General features: G+C 40.1%; 1 protein-coding gene across 1 annotated transcript in view; it reads left to right on the top strand.

Annotated features, from left to right (window-relative positions):
- Positions 1 to 1,476: 1,476 nt before the first annotated feature.
- Positions 1,477 to 20,547, top strand: part of pgs1 (phosphatidylglycerophosphate synthase 1) — a 25,751-nt gene continuing 6,680 nt past the window's right edge. Inside the window, exons 1-10 of the mRNA XM_078279002.1 lie at positions 1,477 to 1,621; positions 6,156 to 6,366; positions 9,881 to 9,958; positions 12,802 to 12,901; positions 12,994 to 13,183; positions 14,206 to 14,384; positions 15,931 to 16,130; positions 17,391 to 17,682; positions 18,445 to 18,593; positions 18,683 to 18,813. Of these exons, the coding sequence (XP_078135128.1) occupies positions 1,506 to 1,621; positions 6,156 to 6,366; positions 9,881 to 9,958; positions 12,802 to 12,901; positions 12,994 to 13,183; positions 14,206 to 14,384; positions 15,931 to 16,130; positions 17,391 to 17,682; positions 18,445 to 18,593; positions 18,683 to 18,802 (1,635 nt within the window). The 5' untranslated portion in view covers positions 1,477 to 1,505 and the 3' untranslated portion in view covers positions 18,803 to 18,813. The remainder of the gene's footprint in view (positions 1,622 to 6,155; positions 6,367 to 9,880; positions 9,959 to 12,801; positions 12,902 to 12,993; positions 13,184 to 14,205; positions 14,385 to 15,930; positions 16,131 to 17,390; positions 17,683 to 18,444; positions 18,594 to 18,682; positions 18,814 to 20,547) is intronic.

Genomic DNA, 20,547 nt, shown 5'->3' with positions numbered 1-20,547 from the left:
ATCCATTTCCTTTAGTCTCTTGTGCTGCTGTAACATGTTGATTTCTCACTGAGGATCAATGAATAAAGCCTTACCTTAACATCAGGCTTTAGAAGTATAATTCATTTTCTTTCTTCACGACAGATGGTTTAAGGCATACCGGTTTATGTTTAAAGATAATGTCCCTCAGGCCCTCATGTTGTGTCAGGAAGCAACTGACTTACCATAAGTGCTCTCGAGCAACAACCGGCTAAATAGCTGACATGAAGTACACTCTATTACAAGCAAAAGTCCTGCATTCAAAGTCTTAATTAAAAGTATGAATATATTATCATCAAAATGCACTGAAGATGTAAAAATTAAAGTACTCATTATGCAGAATGCTCTCTGTCAGCGTTATATTATCATATATTGTATTGTTTGATTATTATTACTGGTACCTTCATGTGTACACAGTATGTTAGGCAGTGAGCTATGATTAGGTACTTATAATTATCGGGTTGAGGTTATTATTAAGTAGCCTACTTTATATTCTGTTGGGTAGTTTAATACACTGTATACAACACAATGCAGTTTATTAAAACTTTAGCTGTCAAATACATTAGTGGATAATGGAACCTCTTAATTTTACTTTTTACTCATGACTTTTCTGACACCAAAACATTCCTGCCCTATCAAAAAGGAAGATGTCATAAATGTAAACAAAAATAACAGCTATGTTGCTCTTACTCCTCTGTGTGGGCATCAATAAAATAACTATAACACTATAATAACAACATTAATACTAGGAATTAATGCTCATACCATGCTAACTATTATAACTAGCCTACCAAATAGTGTCATTATAAATACTGAGCATCAATTGGGTGTAGTATGTTTAAAGTCCTTGCATGCTATAAGGAGGAAGTCTTGAAGGAAGGAAGTCTCATTCCTGGAACAAACACCTGTACACTTTAAACTCTGTAACGTATGACTGAAAACATGGAATTAAAGCTGCGGTCACACCTTCAGTAGGTTATGTAAAGTGCAAAGATCAAGCAAGTGTTACCACAAATGCATTTGGAAGCCATGAATACATAAATCAGGACTGGTGCTCACTCTATGCTGTGTGCCTCTGAAGAGCTGTGCACCCATTTTTAGGTTAACTTCAGGGTAAATGTGACTAACAAAACTTAATGTAATACCTTTTAGGCGCACCGCATTTGGACAAACTGTTTTGTCAGTAAAGGGAAATAAATATTGGAATAGCCTGCCTCCCACAATAAGGGACCGTCCCACATACATCAATTTTAAAACTCATTTAAAATTCGGGCTTTTAGAAAATCAAAGCTGCACTCACTTTACACCACCAAATACATACAAAGATATAAACAACCGGTTATATATTATTTCTCTGATTTATTTACTTTTTGTTGCAGGTTAAACATAATACTCATCACGTTTTACCACAGCCCACCGTTACAGCAGTGTGTCTGCGAACTTAGTTGTTGTCAATAAAGTTTATTTAAAATCTCCTTGCTGCAGCAATGGCGGCTCCCATGTCCTGGAGAAGGCTGGTGTACTCCGTGTACTCACCGGCCATCGCCGGGGTTTTCTCTCGAATATCTGACCGGGTCTTCCGCGCACGGGACAGACGAAGAGGGTAAGGGACACGGCTCATCCGCGGAGACACAGACACGAGGATAAAATAGCGTTTTCTTCTTTTCGTAGTTCAGTGTGAAGCGTTCGATAATGAAGATGCTTTGCTAATGCGTCCATTATCGGACTTATTCTGGTGATTTTTGGTGTTGTTTTTTACTCAAAATCTTTAGCTACCAACTTGTAGCTTATTTGCGGCAAAACTAACGTTTTCACAGCAAAGCGTAAAATCACATTTAGTTCACTTCCTCCCAGTAATCCGCCTCAAAAGAGAAGCTAACCTTCAGGGAAAGTATGGTTTCCATAACTGAAGGCTTGTACATGATGTTCTTGTTGGTGTTTACCAAAGCTGAAACCTGACACCTTTCTGTCAGCCTCAACTTCATGTGACACTTCCAGTCGATAATTACCGGCGATATCGCTCATAACTCCCCTGCTAGCTAGAGGAAGTCATTTGTGTCAATGTAAATCAGCAGGTGGAAAAAGATTGTGACATATCTGAGCAAAAGAAGCTGTGGAAGCCCAGTTCCGCTTATTTGATGAAAAACAAAAAATTCTTTAAGTCATTTATAAGGACTTAGTTTATCAGAATAATGTCGTAGTATGTCAAAATAATGAGAAACTTTCTCAAAAATAATGAGATGAGATAGTATCTCAAAAAAAATGAGAAGATTTCTTAAAATAATGACTTAGTACCTCAAAAATAATATCTCAAAATAATGACTTAGTATCTTTAATAATGAGATAGTATCTCAAAATAAAGACTTAGTATCTTAATGCGATAAGATCTCAAAGGAATGAGAAACCTCAAAATACTGATGTAGTATCTTGATGAGATAGTATCTTTAAAGTAATGAGATAGTATCTCAAAGTTAGAATGTCAAAATAATTAGTAACTTTCTCAAAATAATGACTTGGTATTTGAAATGAATAAGGATGTCTTAATTTAAGTTAAAATAGGAGGTCTGAGATAGGATAGGACACAGCCATGAGTGTAGGAATTGCTTCCGTAATAGGAAGATAGGATTTTCCCTATCTTCCAAAGTAGTACGAGGCAAACTTTTGACATTTGTCAACAACTAGGATTTGATATTAGCATCGCAGTAATGAAGTAATAAGACTTTTTTTTTTTTTATATCGTCATTATCAGGGTATGGTACAGTATATGTCCAAAAGTAGACCCACACTTTCATGTATTTTTAGTTTTGGGGCTCTTTTTCATGGTTTCAGCAGCTTTGTTCTAAAAAGATAAATCTTAATGCTTCAGCATTTTTGGACAATAGTTTGCTTCCAACTTTGTTGCAGGCGTTTTGGGACAACCCTTTTCCTGTTTCAACATGACAAAGCCACTGTGCACAACAGCCAGTATGATGTGAGCTCTGACCTCGCCTACACCTTTGGGACAAACTTGAGTGCCAGGACCTCTTACCTAAAATCAGTGGTTAGCCCCACAAATGCTCTTGTGGCTAAATGGGAACATATCTTTGCATCCAGGCTCCAAACTCTTGTGGAAAGTCTCCCCAGAAGAGATGAAGCTGTGTATAGCAGCAGATTAATGCCCATGGTTTTTAGGATGTAATATTTGGATGTCCACATACGTATGGCCATAGTGTACATGTGTGTCTTATTTACATCACTATTAAAATACGCTTGTAGTGTTAGGATATTATTTTACCTCTGTGGATTGTACTAATATTGAATTATTGCTTGTATCTACATGTTAAGAACTGTAAAAGAAGACAAAGAGCCACTTTAACAATCTACTAACTGAATCTAGATCCGTTGAGATAAATGAGAACGCAAATCTATTAAGGAAGCAAAGACATTTCCACTCAGGGAATTTTGAATTGTGAGCGAGACCGACAAACAGCAATGTTTCCTATCACATGCTTCAAATCAAGAGGGATGCGGTGCTGTCACATACCAAAGTAAACAGCTCCTCTATTCACTGCAGTTATTTACAAGAGCCTTGTATTATTATCTTAGCCACTTACCTCATTAAATATAAGGAAGTTAACTTCACCTCAGTTCCATGAAATCGCTGTTCTTCGAAGTGCGCTACACTGCTTGAATAACAGTCTTTATTTAGACCATATTACAGTATGTTGATAACTCCACCCTTCTTTGGGATTAAAAATCCTCTTTGACTATGTTTTATAGAAGCTTTTATTTCACTGTAGAGCCACTGCGGTTATAGTTGATTCTTTTATATTTTTCCACTCAGTCCTGAAATGAAAAGCTGAAAAAGTCGTACATTATTTAAAAAAAATGTCTTATCTCCTGTCACACTCTTATCTTTTACCATGTACAGAAAATTGTAAAGGCTTTGGGGAAGGCTGAACGGTCAATTGCATCACATAAGCCTACTTTTAGATAACATTAGTAATTTCCACTGCTGTAAAAAAAAAAAGAAAAAAAAAAAAAAGGAGATAATTCAGCATTGAAGCTGAATGGACACAAGGATGTTCTCTTTCATGATACAGTGGTTTTATGGCTCTTTGAGTGATATGAGTGTTTATGATAGGACTCAAATCCCAAACCACGGGGAAATCCCCTCTCTGTGTTTGCTGCAGAAGTTCTAACTCAGCAAAGTGGCTTTGGAAAGAAGCCCTGAGCTGTGTTTTTGTTTTTCTGTGACTTTTGTTTCCTGCGACTTCTCGTAGATGGTTTTTGTCGGTCAAATCCCAACCAAAATGTAAACTGTGTGTGTTCTGGTCGTAATGAATATAAAGGAATTCAATAGACTTCTGACATTCGGCCTCTGAGGGTCACAGTCATGTCTGAGGTTCACACTCCACCCTGTCTTTATTTAATGTGGTTGAGTTGTCAGACCCAGATTGTGAGATTATGTGGCAGAGACAAAGGGGATGCGGTGTTGGGGGGAATTTGAGGACACTGAGGAAGAAAATCCAGACACGCTGTTAAATCTTATAATGGATCTGTGTCCTTAAAGTTAAATGCGAACACTTAATCGATTAGTAGATCGACACACAAACATCTGTTTTTTTTGGGGGGTTTGTCGGGCAAAACACAACATTTGAAGACGTCACCTGGAGCTGACAAATACTGATCATTTACAAAACGATTAATCAAGAAAATAAAAATTCTTATCTTTGCAGCTCTAGTTCGAGGACACTTGAATGAGGACACCCCTCAGACTGCAGAACTTCCCTGTCATGGCTTGTGTTTGAGTCTGGTTCACCTTGGTAGACATCTTGTTACAGTCTTTCCTACATGTTGATAATTATATTATAAATAATGTGCAACGTTGGAGGTTAGTATTGTGGTGCAATTATGTGCTGGTGGGGAGCTCTGACGTCTGCCACTCGAGAGTCCGCTGGCGGCTGAAGGATGACACAAAACAACGATACCAAGAAACTGTTTTTTTTCCTGTGATGTATGGCACATATGACCCGTTTTGTTTGACATAGTCTTCTCACGAAAGACACTTCCATAGAGTCGTGATGTTTCATTTTCCACTGACGAGGTCTGCTGTTTCTCATGAATGCATTAATCTGGAAACCCACACTTTCAGATGGATTTCCATGCAGACTTTTAAAAAAAAAAAGGGAATAAATAAACACAGAAATAGTTTAATAACCAAACAAAAAAACATCCGTTTGAGAGGGAGCAAATCTATCCATTTTCTCTAAGGGATACATGGGCACATTCTCTCACGACTTCTTATTTGTCTTGACTTTAAAGTATCTCAAATCCAAGGACAGAATAGGAGGAACAATAAAAAGCTCAGTTCCAAAAGCCAGACAAAGTTTGCTTATTAACCTCCGTGACAGGTACTAGCTGGGGCGTCATGAATGGCTGAAAATCGTTACCACTATATTAATGGGATTATTTGTATGATAAGTGTATCATGATGAGAAACATTTGTGTAAAATAATCAGAATGATGAAATTCAAAGTTCATACTTTACCTTGGAAACAGCACAACAACAACATCGCCACAAAGTCATTGGCGGCGGAAGACGTGTGTGATATGATCGAAAGGTCCAGAGCAGCTACTAAATGAACCTTGTGGTGAGATTATTGTCAACCAATCGCAAAGATGTTCAATACACTTATCAATTAGAGATGGTCCGATACCATTTTTTGCTTACCGATTCCAATACCTGAACTTGCATATCGGCCGATACCGAGTACCGATCCGATACCAGTGTGTCATATATTTTATTATGTTTTAACAGCCATATACTACTATCTCTGTATGGATGTGATATTATTTCTATCTTTGTTGTCAGTCTGGCTCAGGTTAAACTCTTTCTGAAACATGAACAACGAACGTCCCAGGACCGATACTGGTATCGGTATCGGAACATCTCTATTATCAATAATACAAAACTTTTCACACATGTAAAACAAAAAAATAAAAAACAAATTTTGTTAGTTTTTAATTCCAATTTGCTTCAAATAACAATCCAATCACCACTTATACAACAAGTGTTCACCAATAATTCCTGTGTCTTATGTACTAAAAATGCAGATTTTGGCCGAACAAATGCAAAGAAAACTTGTTTCCTCCAGGTCCTCGGTGCTGCTGCTGGCTCCCCTCCTGGCCGAAGCCGACCCAGCCCCCCGACATGTCTCTAGGGCCACCGGGTCAGCTGGAGCTCAGGGTACAGACGGCCTCTGCAGCCACTTCCGATGGATGGCAGAGCACGTACCCGCTTTCCGGGTGCCGGGCACCCACATCCATATCCTCACCTCACCTGACCAGTTCTACCAGACTATGAAGGTCGGTGTCACTGTGAAAATTTGCTTTCTGCGGCAACGGAAATATTAGAAAACCACAGGGCAGGCAACTGCTAATATTGTCTTTGCAAAGATGTTCCAAATTACAAATTATGTATTGTGATGTAACAAATGAGGCAGAGAAACTGCTTGAGGTATTTGAGGAAGTATTTTTTTCCCAGCCCTTACTCTGCAACCCCTGAGTTGGCAGAGAAGCACACTGCAGCTGACAGGTGTTAATTGTTCAGCTCTAAAGTTATTTATCGCCTCTACATAATTGTGTTGCAACTAATCTGCATTTAATACAGTTGAAACCAGATATTTACATAGACTTCAGAAAAAAACAACACAAAAACTTTTATTTCTTTACTGTCATACATTAAATCAGAGTAAACTTTTTCTGTTTTTAGATCAATACATTTTAACATATTTTTTGCATTTGTTAAATGTCAGAATCGAGCGAGGGAGAATTTTTATGTATTTTTTTTTTTTTTATCACTTTCATCAAAGTCAGAAGTATACATACACTTCCTTAGTATTTGGTAGAATTGCCCCAAAACTGTTTCACTTGGGCCAAACATTTTGGGTATCCTTCCGCAAGCTTTCTACAATAGTTTGCTGGAATTTTGGCCCACTCCTCTTGACAGAACTGGTGTAACTGGGTCAGGTTTGTAGGCCTTCTTGCTCGCACTCGCCTTTTCAGTGCCGCCCACAAACATTCTATGGGATTGAGATCAGGGCTTTGTGATGGCCACTCCAATACCTTGACTTTGTTGTCCTTAAGCCACTTTGTATCTAATTTGGAGGTATGCTTGGGGTCATTGTCCATTTGGAAGACCCATTTGCGCCCAAGCTTTAACTTCCTGGCTGATGTCTTCAGATGTTGCTTCAATATATCCACAAAAGTGCACCAGTCCCTTCTGCAGCAAAGCAGCCCCACAACATTATACTACCACCCCCATACTTCACAGTTGGGATGGTGTTCTGAGGCTTCAAAGCTTCGCCCTTTTTCCTCCAAATATAGCGTTTATCATTATGGCCGAACAGTTAAATTTTTGTTTCGTCAGACCACAGGACATGTCTCCAGAAATTAAGATTTTTGTCCCCATGTGCAGTTGCAAACTGTAGTCTGGCTTTTTTATGGTGGTTTTTCTCCCAGAGTAACCTTTTAGCTCATGGTGATACAGGACTCGTTTTACTGTGGATAATGACACTGTCTTACCAGTTTCAGCTAGCATCTTCACAAGGTCTTTTGCTGTTGTCCTGGGATTGATTCGCACATTTCGCACCAAAAAACATTCCTCTCTGGGACTCGGAATCCGTCTCCTTCCTGAGTGGTATGATGGTTGTACATTCCCATGTTTTTTATACTTGCGTATTATTGTCTGAACAGATGAACGTGGGACCTTCAGGCATCTGGAAATTGCACCTAAGGATGAGCCCAGTTGTGGAGGTCCACAATTCTTTTCCTGATGTCTTGGTTGATTTCTCTTGATTTTCCCATGATGTCAAAGAAAGAGGCTCTGTGTTTGAGGTGTGCCTTTATATGCATCCACAGGTGTGCCACCAATTAACTCAAATGGAATCGGAAGCTTCTTAAGCTCAGAATGGAATCATCTGGAGTTTTCTTTTTGTTTAAAGACACAATAAACTTAGTGTATGTATACTTCTGACTTTGATGAAAGTGATAAATAAAATACATAGAAATTCTCCCTCGCTCGATTCTGACATTTAACAAATGCAAAAAATATGTTAAAATGTATTGATCTAAAACAGAAAAAGTTTACTCGGATTTAATGTATGACAGTAAAGAAATAAAAGTTTTAGTTTTTTTCTGGAGTGTATGTAAATGTATATAATCAGCTTGAAAACGTAACTCAAAAAATGACCTTCCAGAAATGTATTTTTTTTTTCCCCAGTGAAAACAATCATAGAACTAAGTCACCCTGCACATTTCACTTAATTTGTGGAGCATTCCAAAACAAACTGGGTTATTTTGTTTTTGGTTCTTTACATAGTCCCACAACTGCTGTGTGTCACCACATTGGAATCCGTTCATGTTTCCTCTAACTTGAGCTTATTCGGCCATTCCAGGAGCAAATAAACAGAAATCTGCTGCAGCTTCCTTCCATACTAAGACAGTGTTTAGCTTTAAGAGTTGACAAGCAAGAAATGGGCTCCTTGATGCTAATTCTGGAAGAAAGTTTTGAGGCCTGATATATTTATGTCTAAAAATACAGCATATTACACTCTTAATGCGCATGTGAATCATGTGTTATATAAAAACATTTTTTTATGGGGTGTGATTCACAAAAATATGTCATGCGGTTTCTTTTTTTTATTGACACTTCCCCATAACATCTGAATGGCATTGTTGTATGCTGTCACTTTCCACAACACACACACACACACACACACACACACACACACACACTCTCTCTATTCTTTCTTGTTCGTTTCTTATTGTCATCAAGCTGTTTGGTGTTCTATCTTTGACCCTTGTGTCTGCAGAACCAGCTAAAATATTTGCAGCGCCCTGAGCAAAATGGAAAGAAAATGACTGACTGGTATTTAAACTACACAAAGAACGGGATGAAATATAATTTAAAAAAAATGCAACATCACCTTTTGATTTTGTTGCTGTCGGGTGAAAAACTAGATTTCTAATTTTGAGGATTTTCATGCTTTCCATCAATGTGAAGGATGTCGTACTCTTCATGGAGTAAAACATGCTTTAATCCCTTAAAAGGACAGCTCCCCAAAATAACAAAACATTATCATTTCTCATTTACTCTACAGTGAAGGTGAATGGCATTTTGTGAATGGCATATCACTCACTCACTACTTTGGAATATATAATTGCCGCCCTGCTAAAAGCAATGGTCTGGGTACTTTGGTTGATCATTTACAGACCTTCCTGTTAGCTGTTTTCATTGGAAGTACTTTCTAAGTAGTCCCAAATGAACTGTTGTGAGGATTATCCAGAGTAACCAGGGCATTGTTCATTTTTCAATCCTGTGAGAACCTTTTTAAACTAAATGTCATTCACCTCTATTGTATTAGGGTGGAGGTAGAAATCTCACAGAGGGATATTTCAAAACTTGAGCAAATAAAACCCAAACTCCCCACGTTAAATAAAGTTTCCACCTCTGTTGAACATACAAGAGGTAGGTGAGAAAATGTTTCTTCTTAATTTGCGGGTCACGCTGTACCCTTAAATGCCAGAAATATCTGTCATTTCACAAAAAAAACATTTTCTCACTTTTTGAAATGTTGAGTTTGAGTTTTTTTTCTTTTGTTGTTGCTACTTGTGAGTTTGGGACGCTCTGGTGGCCACAGGAATCTGGGTAGTTTGCGTGTGCAGGCTGGCAGTGTGTGCTCGTGGCTGGCAGAAAATGTACCTCTGTTGACAGTTAATCAGTTCATTGTCATCAGATATTTGTGACAAGATTCCTGACACCCACAAACTCTCGCACATTCATTCACTGTGTGTGCTTTGTTTTTATCTTTCCCAATAGGCTCGCATCAAGACTGCGAAGAGGCGAGTGGTGATGGCCTCGTTGTATCTGGGAACAGGTCAGCTGGAGCAGGAGCTGGTGAGAAAAGTTTGTGTGTGTGATTCATGTTGTTCAAGACGAGTTTTGGGCAGGTGAGAACAACGAATCAAACACAGGCGTGTGCCAAATAACTGGTCAGAGATGCCAGAAAATGTGAGTCAAGAGTAGTCTTCCAAACGAACCACAGTGTGGTTTGTTCACAATGAAAATGTACACCAGGCCAGCTACAAGGAATGACCCCAAATTGCAAGGGTTTATGGTTATAAGGAGACCAGTGTTGGCATGTGATACCCTGCTGTTTTTCATGCTTGGAAGGCCTAGCATAACAACATTAACCCAGAACAAACCACAGTCTGGACTGATGCTCATGTTTTTTTGTTTTTTTGTTTTTTTTTCAAACTGGGTCGAGCAGCAGAGAGGGTGAATTACAGAAAAAGGTAGGGACAAGTCAAACATGTTTAATTAGAGGTAAAAGCATTTGAATCAGTTGTGATTGCTGCCAAACTCTGGAACCTCACAGGATGATGGATTACTAGAAATGTTGAGTCAGTAAGGTACATTGAGTCCATGTGAGTTTTATTTTCAAGCCCAGGTTTGCTTGTAATTGGATACAATGAGCTGAACTCAACAATGTGAGTGTGGTCTGTGGTTTAGACGGAAGAAAGCAAACTGCAGGTGAGTCTGGAGCTACAGTACTTGCACAAACTCGATCCCAGGCTCCGCACAAAAGGTACTTGACTGATACTGAGTGTCACACCTGTGCAGCGTGTTTACTTAGAATGATCAGAAATTCTAAAGAAATGTCTGTGTAGTGCGCCATATGCAAAGGTAATTCAAAGTGCTTTATTATTTTAAATTATTACTTTTTTATTGTTTTTTTTTCCTTAAACTGTCCATCGTGAGTCCTACAATGTTATATTAGTGCAGTGATAGATCAGCAGAGTACTCTTTAAAAGAACTAATTAACAAATACATTAAACACACAACATCTCCGGATAAAAACCAATACAAACAAGACCAGGGTAATTAACAAGGAGCCACTGGCCACTTTCTCCTAAGGGGCCGTTTGAACACTTGGAAAAACACATTTTTAAACGATAATTTATATAACTATATGTTCACTCTGAACATGAGCAGGTCGTCGTTTCCTGTCCTCTCCCTCGTACCTAGCGTACTTAGCTCTGCGTGTTTAGTAGAGTAGTGCAGCTTGAGATTGTATTCCTGGAGAACGTCAGCTTTCTCCGTACAGATGAAACGGGAAGCAGTCACATTAAACTCCATTAAAAGAAAAAAAAATCAAATGCCCACCTATCTTGAATCTATCTGTCCTGTGGGTCAGTGTCTCCTGTCTGCAGTAAATCAGAGAGCTGTTGGTTTGTAGCTAAAATGTTTTATAAGCAATGGAGAACAAATATTTCCCCCTGGATTTGTAGGTGTTTGAGCTGATTTTACATGACCTAATAACTAAATGCTGCTTCTTTGCTTGTGTCCCCCAGAGCTCCAACTCATGATCACATTTCTCTCCAGAGCTGAGCTGGAAGTGTTGCTAGTGCACACATCCCCAAAGAGCTCTCTCCTGGAATGAAGAAATGTTTTACAGGCACGTAAACAGGCAATCTGGAGTGACTTATAGCGAAAGCATTTGGGCACCAGATGCACAAATTAGCCAAAGTTTAAAAAAGAAAGAAAGAAATGGAGTGGAATTTCTTTTTTTTATTTTTTTTTTATAAATCAGGTGGGAAACAAATGCCAAGCTTGCCACAAATAAAGACTTTACGCTCGCTACCAGTGGTGCTCTCTGAAGAGCAGCCATTTCCTCTTTGTGCACAAAGAGTTATTCATGCTTTCCCCAGGCTCAGTTAACAACAAATAAAAGGCTGCCAGTGTTTGATAAATGCTGTCTGCTGCCAATGAATCAATAATCATTCATCTACTCCTGTGTTTTGCAGCCAAATCTTAGAACATTCACAAATAAACATGCAGTAGGACAAAGTGTAGAAAGAACAAGGATGCTAAGATCGGAGTCATGCGTTCCACTTTGTGTGGTCTTACGTAGCTGAAACTGCTGTTTCAGAAAGAAATGTTAGACTGGTCTACAAACTAAAGTTAGCTTTAATTTAACATGTATACCAGTCCAATGCAACTTATTAAGTCTAAAACTACCCAACCCAAGACTTTCAAAAAACAAGAGTAAGAACAAATGGGACTTGATGACAAAAAAAAAGAGGAATACAAACCTCAGTTTGCTAAACAATGGCACGGATTGAGAAATGAAAACCTGACTACAGACAACAGGAAACCCTTTTTGTAGCTGGATTTATAAGTAAAATGTCCATGACAGACGTTTTCTGCTGCAGTGAAAAGAGCTGAGCAGCTTGAAGCTGTATCCCAGTTGCAGATGTTCTTCAGTCATAGAGAATGAAGAAGGGCTGCAACTAATTATTGTTGTCATTATGAATTGAAATCATTAATTTTCTTGATGAATTCTTCAGTTTTTAAATTACAGAAAATAGTGAAAATATTGCCAAGTATTTAGATCCCAATGTGACGTCAGGCAAAACGACTCTAAAGATATTTAATTTACAATCCTATGAAACAGAGAAAAGCAGTCAATCGTCACATTTAAGAAGCTGAAAACAACAAATCTTGGGATTTTTTTTCATAAGAAATGACTTGGTGCTGACTACTTTTCTGTCGATCGACTAATCGATTGATCATTTCAGCTCTTCAAATGAGTCCTACATAAGACAGCTTTGTGCAGTGGATGGTTAAACACTTGAAGGAACTGTCCAACAGTGTTGCCAACTGCAGCCAAATCGGTGCATTACACTGTGAATCATGTTTTGAGGTTTGTCCGCTGCTTGTCTTTGTTTTTCGTTAAGGTGGACTGCATGGAGGAAGCTCTACAGCGCTCACAGGAGAACAGTAATGCTCCTGACCTAAAAGTCTCCATATTGCTGGACTACACTCGCGGCTCACGAGGTTGTTGGCATTTTCCACGTGATCTCTTCTGTTTGCTGGTTAGCACAGAGCACCGCGCTCATCATCCTGATGTGGTCGTGTTTTACATGCAGGACAGGTTAACTCGAGGACCATGCTGCTGCCGTTGTTGCAGCGCTTCACCTCTCAGATGAGGGTGTCTCTGTACCACACTCCAGACCTGAGGGGCCTGCTGCGGCTGCTGGTCCCTCAGCGCTTCAACGAGACCATCGGAGTCCAGCACATCAAAGTCTACCTGTTTGACGATAGCATTATCATCAGCGGGTATGGTGATTCCCTACTGTTTGCGTTTGTGTCAATATGTGTGTCCTCCTCCTGGAAGCCTTTTCTCTTGTAAAAGCAAAACATTATAAACAAATAATACCATTAATACTGCAGAATAAAGCAGATTTCACTTTAGTGTAGCTTGTCTATCAGTCATACACTCAAACACTCTTGGAAGCGCTCAGAATGATTTTCAGCTTGTCTTCTGGAGCTCCACATCATCTGTGACAGCGTTAATTCTTGGCTCCTTGACCGGATGATTCAGCCCCTGTTAAATTTCTGCAGTAAAGACACTGCGACATTGAATTTATTTCCTCTGTGGCAGGGAAACGCAGAATCTCCTGTAGCTTAAACTGGGCTTTTTTTTTTAAACTGACAGACGCCTTATAAACAGACTTAAAGACCCTCCATAGCATAGCAACATTAATGCTACAAATAATGCAACATCCTCCCTCAGTAGGAGGCGCCGGTACACTCTTTGTTAAAAAAGACCATTTGATGTTGTGAACAGATATTATGCTTTGCGTCGGGGTCCTTCATCAGCCTGTCGGGATTCTAATTTTCAATAACGACCGGCTTTCTCTACTCTACAGTATCTGATGATGTGAACAGAGAACAAACTTTTAATTTGATCCGTTACAGAATTCATTAGCTACGGCTGATCTAATCTGAAAATGAGAACCCTGTTTCCTTTGTTTTCCATTGCTCTTTTCTAATAAAAAAAAACTGAAGAGAGATGAAAGGTTTGATAATAGATTTGTTAGCATCTGAGCTTAAAGAAACCAAGTATTTTGTAGACCTAGAACCAGATCCAAAATGACTATGACTATAATGAAATGGCTATTGGAACCCGTTCTTACACTTAGGTTCAGAAAAATGTTCATATGACCAAAAAAACCTTCTTTTTCATATTTCCTGTGTTCTAGCTATCTCTCTCTCTCTCTCTCTCTCTCTCTCTCTCTCTCTCTGTCTCTGTCTCTGTCCCCAGGTCTCTTAAAAACAGTCTCTCTCTCATTTTTCAGTGCCAACCTGAGCGACTCGTACTTCAGCAACAGACAGGACCGCTACATGCTGCTGGAGAACTGCAGCGAGGTCGCCGACTTCTTCTCCGACCTGGTGGAAGCCGTGGGAGATGTTTCCCTGCAGCTGCAGCCCAACGACTCGGTCACCATGCTCGAGGGCATGGTGCACCCGTACAAAGGTAGAAATGTGTGTGTGTGTGTGTGTGTGTGAGAAACGCATGACGTGTTTGTGTATCACACCCATAAAAAAATGTTTACTGTTTACATTGTAACATTACTGTTACAATGTTTTGACACTGTTTGACACTTCATGCTCAGTTACGGTGGCAGCAGCCCGGTTTTCAGCTAGAGGAGCCGATGGATTTCGCTAATGGAGCTTGAAAGCTTAGACAGGCGAATAGATGATTGTGTGTGTGTCTGTGTCTACATGTACAGTGAGAAAGATGGAGAGAGCTCTTGCGGTTGGCTAGCCATGCAGCCGGATGTGAAATTGTCAAGGTTTTCTCTACACACACACACACACACACACACACACACACACACACACACACACAAACACACTGGAACTATGTTTCCGTAACTGAAGCGCAGACTGCCAGGATGTTAGTTTGAGGGATGAATGACATCATGTCTGCAGGACTGGGCCGCCGTGGCAACGGACACCAGGAATAGAGTTATGATATCATAGTGTTGCTGGAAGATGATATGGAGTGGGAACTGACACACACACACACACACACACACACACACACACACACACACACAGTTATTCAGAAACACACACACTGGTGAAATTCTAATGAAAAAGTTTGACAACTGATAATATGTCATGTGTCCTGACGTACAAAAATAACAGACGAATAGCAGGCAAAGTTTGACTGTAGTCATTCAGTAAGTTACCGATAACAGCAAAAACAACCGCAAAGTGTTAGCATGTTAGCTGACTTCTTGTCACAGGTTATTTTGTTTCACTTTGCCTTAAGCAGTACGTAGCGAGCGATTCAATCCGTCCTCTCGATGTCATTTTCAGTTGACATGGAAGCTACTGTTGCTAGGAGAAGTTAACTTAACATTTTTCACACTGATCAAAGAAATATGTTGATGTAAGAGTTGTTGTTGTTTCTTTGGGTGTCCTGTGGAAATAGACTAAAGACCCACTGAAGGTGATGCAACACAAATGACGCCCCTAAATATTTTCTATGGGACACGAATGAATTGCTTCTCAAGGCATTATGGGATTTACGGTGATGTGGGACTGACGAGCGAAGCAGAACATTAACTTGAAAATGTTTATCATCAACCTTTTTATGCAAAAATTCGCCTGGAAACCGACAAAGAAAAGTGACATAGCTTGCGAGCGTTGACAAGATTTGTTCCCTCCCAATGGGTCTTCTTCGTTGTGCTGGGAGAAATTTCGCTTTGCTTTCTGTCTGAACACACCTTTTAAACTGATGGTTGCTATACGATATACAATTTTAATGACCATTTGCCAGCCAATCAGAAATGAGCATTTTCCAAAAATAGCAGCTCTTGAGCCGAGGATGTGTTTTCATTCCCATCACCATCCTCCTCTCTGCTTCTTCCTCCTAAGTGGCTGTAAATTCTCTCCAACACACTCCCAGCCCAGATCACCGTGACCCAGAGATCAGGTCGACCCGCCTCCCACTGCACCCACTTAGCTTTGAGTGCCCTCACGTTTTTGTATCCCCCTCCCGTTGCAACCAGGCAACAGGCAGGACTTCTCGGTGGCAGCGAGGAAGCGGATCATGGAGGTGGTGAACACAGTGCACGTGAGGCAGCGACTGTTGAACGGGTCGGAGTTCTCAGAGGACGAGGGGATGAGCGAGGGGGAGGAGGACACCTGGGTGTTCCCTCTGGTCCAGATGAAACCTCTGGGGATCCAGGTGGACGAGCAGGTCACACAGGTGAGCCGCCATACCTGGCTGTATAATGACAGTGACCTCTTCTGATTGGTCACCTTTGAACCCAAAATGTACACAAAACACACATTTGGCTGCATGATGCCAATTAAGAAAAACAACTATTTAAAACTAATATAAACAACTATATATATATATATTAAAAATATATATATATATATATATATATATATATATATATATATATATATATATATATATATAATCTACTAATGTCTTCCATGCTTTGTTAACCGTTGTTCTTCTTCTTTAATAACAAGTAATAAATACAATTAGAAGGAGGTTCTCTGTAGTCATTATGGGATGTTGCGTGACTAATAAATTACCATGTGACTAACCTGAATAAACATTTGAACATTTATTCCGGGTTTATTAGTCACATCTTCTGGGAATGAAACCAATACATTCATCATCAGAGTGATATACTTTATATTTAAGGAAACCGCTAATACTGCGGGTTCATAAAAAGTTGAATCAACACTGTCTCAGTTAACATTTTGAATTTCACAAAGGAAGGACTTGCTGCAACAAGTTGTATTTATTACATTTATACATCATTTGATGTGGCTCAGGTTTACTTCTAGTAGTACACATAAAGGACCGATTCTTACTAAGAAATACTGGCCTTTCTTCACCCAGATGTTATGTCCTCATGCACCCACAAGTTGTAAGGGCTCATCTTATCTTGATTCCTTCAGCAAGAAGAAGCTGACAAGTGTAGTTCAAACGGTAAACAAGGTTTTCAGCCACAGAAAATATTCAGAAAAATAGACGATTATGCACCAGAAAATACATGAAATCATTTTTAACTACAGAGCGGTTGCATTACAAGTTGTAAAGTTTTTGTTTGTTTTTAATGAGAATAAACACAAATACATTCCAGATTTGAATATAAAAAAAACCCCAGAAATAATAAGAGAGGGCTGGACAATAAACAAAATATAATTCCTGACGTTATGAATCTCTTACAGACCTAAATGTACTTGATTTGCAATAAATCCAGTTCAACCAGTAAACCCGCCCAAACTCCAGTCAAGAAGTAAAGAATTTTAAACTGGTTATCAAGATAAATGTGACAAATCATCCTGACATATTTTACCACTATAATGAGCCTTATGTGAACAGCAGTAATAAAACACTAATAACAAGCTCTTTAATAGCATAGCAACCAGTTTTATTTTTTTCACAATGTCAGGAAATAGAAACACGTCTTTCTTTACTTTCTGTTTGTTATTAAACCTCCAGCGCCTGCTGACCGACGCCGGGCCAGACTCCACTGTGTTTCTAACATCGGGTTACTTCAACCTGACACGGGCGTACATGCGGCTGGTGCTCGGGGCCGGAGCCAGGTACCGCATCCTCACCGCCTCCCCTGAGGTCAACGGGTTCTTTGGAGCCAAGGGCGTCGCCGGAGCGATCCCTGCAGCTTACATCCACATCGCCCGACAGTTTTACAACCAGGTGTGCCGACTGGGACAGCAGGAGAGAGTACACCTGCACGAATACCACAGATCACAGTGGACCTTCCACGCCAAAGGTGGGATGAAACAAAAGCACATGTACAGTACCTGTCTGTGTGCCATTAGGGCCGCAACTAACGTATCATATTCTTCTGTTGATTACGTTTTCAATTCATCGTCCAACAAGAGACACACGGATAACGGTCCATAGCTAACATTATGTAGACCTGTTGGAAAGAAGGGGGAAAGTAGCTTGTAGCATTACAACCCGTCAGGAAAGCACCATGGAAAGTGAAAGCGTGTCTCCTAGCAACACTGGCTCTTAGTCGGGAAACGCCCACTCAGACACCGGAGTGCTATCACAAATATGTAAATGTGTATAATTGTCGCTCATATTTCTTACACAAAAAGCAAAGTGATCTAAAATGTCTGTTGTTCGACTTTCTGTGGAGCGAGTGCTTGACTTATAGTTTCATCACTAACTCACATCAACATGGCTTAAAAGAGATTGCGATTTAATCCAGGGCTCAGCATCCAGACTAGTTTTGTTTGGCTGGGTGAAAATAATAAAACGCATTACTCTCCCTGCTCTGTTCTTCTTGTGGTCACAGCGGTATGTAGCGTGAGAGAAGAGCTCTTGTACAGTCATTCTGCCGTAGCCTCGGGACATGGATGTACACTCACTCTCTGTCATGCTTTGGGGTTTTGGATCCACGCTGGGGATTTCTGCATGTGCTTCCTTTTAGTTGTGGTCTGCGCCGACAGCAATCCCTGCTGGAAACGGCTTTCTGAAGCATTACCTCCGCGCCAGCTCACTTCACTTTTCCTCTCCTGCCCAGGTCTGTGGTATTACCTCCAGGGGCAGGATCGGCCTTGCCTCACTCTAATTGGCTCCCCTAATTTTGGATACCGCTCAGTTCACCGTGACCTGGAGGCCCAAATCGCCATAGTGACGGAGAACGAGGAGCTGCAGAGCCAGCTGCAGGAGGTGAGTCAACCACAGCCAGAAATGATGATGAGTGACTGTGTAACTCTTTACTGAATACACACCTGCGTGTTAAACCGTGTGCCTCTCAGGAGCAGGAGATGTTGTACAAGCGGTCCACGGAGGTGTCCGACTCTACGTTTGAGCAGCCGGACCGCCACGTCAAGCTGTGGGTGAAACTAGTCACTCCCCTCATCAAGAATTTCTTCTGAGACGCCACAAGGTGGTCCCACACAGACGTGTACACACTCACGACACATTACATGTACTCATTTGTTTATTCTGTTAAAGGATCATTTCAGTTTATTACAACTTAGGCCTAGTCCATATGTTTTTTTGTTTTTTTTTGTTTTGTTTTAAACATAGCTTTTGCTATGCGATATGGCCTTTTGTCCACACAAACTGCGTTTTAGGTCACTCAAAACAGATCTTTTGGAAGAATCCCCCTTTCCAGGGTAAAGATTTTCAGAAACTCATTTTTCAGTGTTGTTGTGTAGACGAGGAAAAATGAGTTTTTTTGGCCTGTAACATCAGAGTGTGCGCCGTTATCTCTCATTGTGAGGCGTCACAAATGAGGCGACATTTGGTGCAATGGGGGATGTTGCCAAAATAGTACTGGTTCTAACTGTGAACACTTTTTACATGTTTACACATAAATGCAGTAACTCTTCCACTATATTGAGGAATAGAGGCGCCATTGCAGCCAGGTGACCTTCCGGTAACTTTTTTTTAGGCTTCTGATTGACCAACATAGCTTTACGGTTAGGGTTATATTGGCGCCTGTTGGTTATGCATGCTCTTAACAGCGATTCAACTGTGCTTTTGCCTTTTCATTTAGACACAATTTTTTTTTATTTAAAGGAAGATTGGGAAGACCTGTTTTAAGAAATATCCGTAGACTAGGCCATCTCTTAAAACCCACTGTACACTACCTGCTCAGCATTAAACAGCAGACAGACACAGTTAGCGATTATCTGGTGAACATAGTGGAGCATTTAGAGTCGGATGTTTCCCCCAAGAGTTGAGAGAGACCAAAAACAGAGTTAATATTGGACTTTAATTAGGTGGACAGAAACACGGCTTCATCCGAATAATAATGTTGCTTTTTGTCTGCTGGATGTGTACATCTGCAACTGTTTGCTAACCAGTTAGCTAAATCAGGCAAAATATCAAAAATTAATATGTTGCCTTTGCATCTTATTCCGCCGCTCTTGAGTGGCCAAAAAATGAATTATCGCTGCTTCAAACAAACCTTAGAAAGATGAAGGCAAACTTACAGCCAGACTTGCTGCTTCAACAGCACATTAACACAATTCAGTTGTGCTCATTTTGGTTCTTTTCTGCAATGAAAGTGTGGTTTAGATAATCTGGCCGAACTAATTACAACCCGTCTGATTGGCTGACGCTCAAGCAAATTTGTGTAATCAGTACTTTGCAGAGTACGATGTTATTGTAGAGGTCTGCTAGTTTGCCTGTATTAATGTAATAGAATATAATGCATGATAGAGTAACACAATATAGTGTAATATGATACATTATGATATCAGTAGTGTACCGTGGGCCTTCCGTAATGACCTCCAACCCCCCCCCCCCGGAAGAAAAAAAACTAACAACCACACCACACACGTACACCACTGTGCATTAAACAGCTTTAGGCACATCAACACAGCATCACCATCTATACCCAAACAACAGCAATACAAATGTATATAAATAAAATCCCGCAATAACTTTATCTCTCCTAAACAGTAAGAAGTAACACTCACCCATTACTTGTAAATGAAATCCATCCTCCGATCCTTTCTGATGAAACGTTCAATGACCTCCTCATGCAGTCGCGCATCCTGCTTAAGATGAATGAGCAGCTCCTTCTCTATGGCAATAGATGCCAGTGCAGAGAGTCGTGTTTTTTGTTTTGATGCGCTTGAGAGCTGAGAAAGATCGCTCAACTGATGCG

This window comes from Sander vitreus, chromosome 21 (genome assembly GCF_031162955.1).
Source record: "Sander vitreus isolate 19-12246 chromosome 21, sanVit1, whole genome shotgun sequence".
NCBI lineage: Eukaryota > Metazoa > Chordata > Actinopteri > Perciformes > Percidae > Sander > Sander vitreus.
The sequence above is the reverse complement of the archived record's forward strand: the minus strand, read 5'-3'. Positions and strand labels throughout refer to the sequence as shown.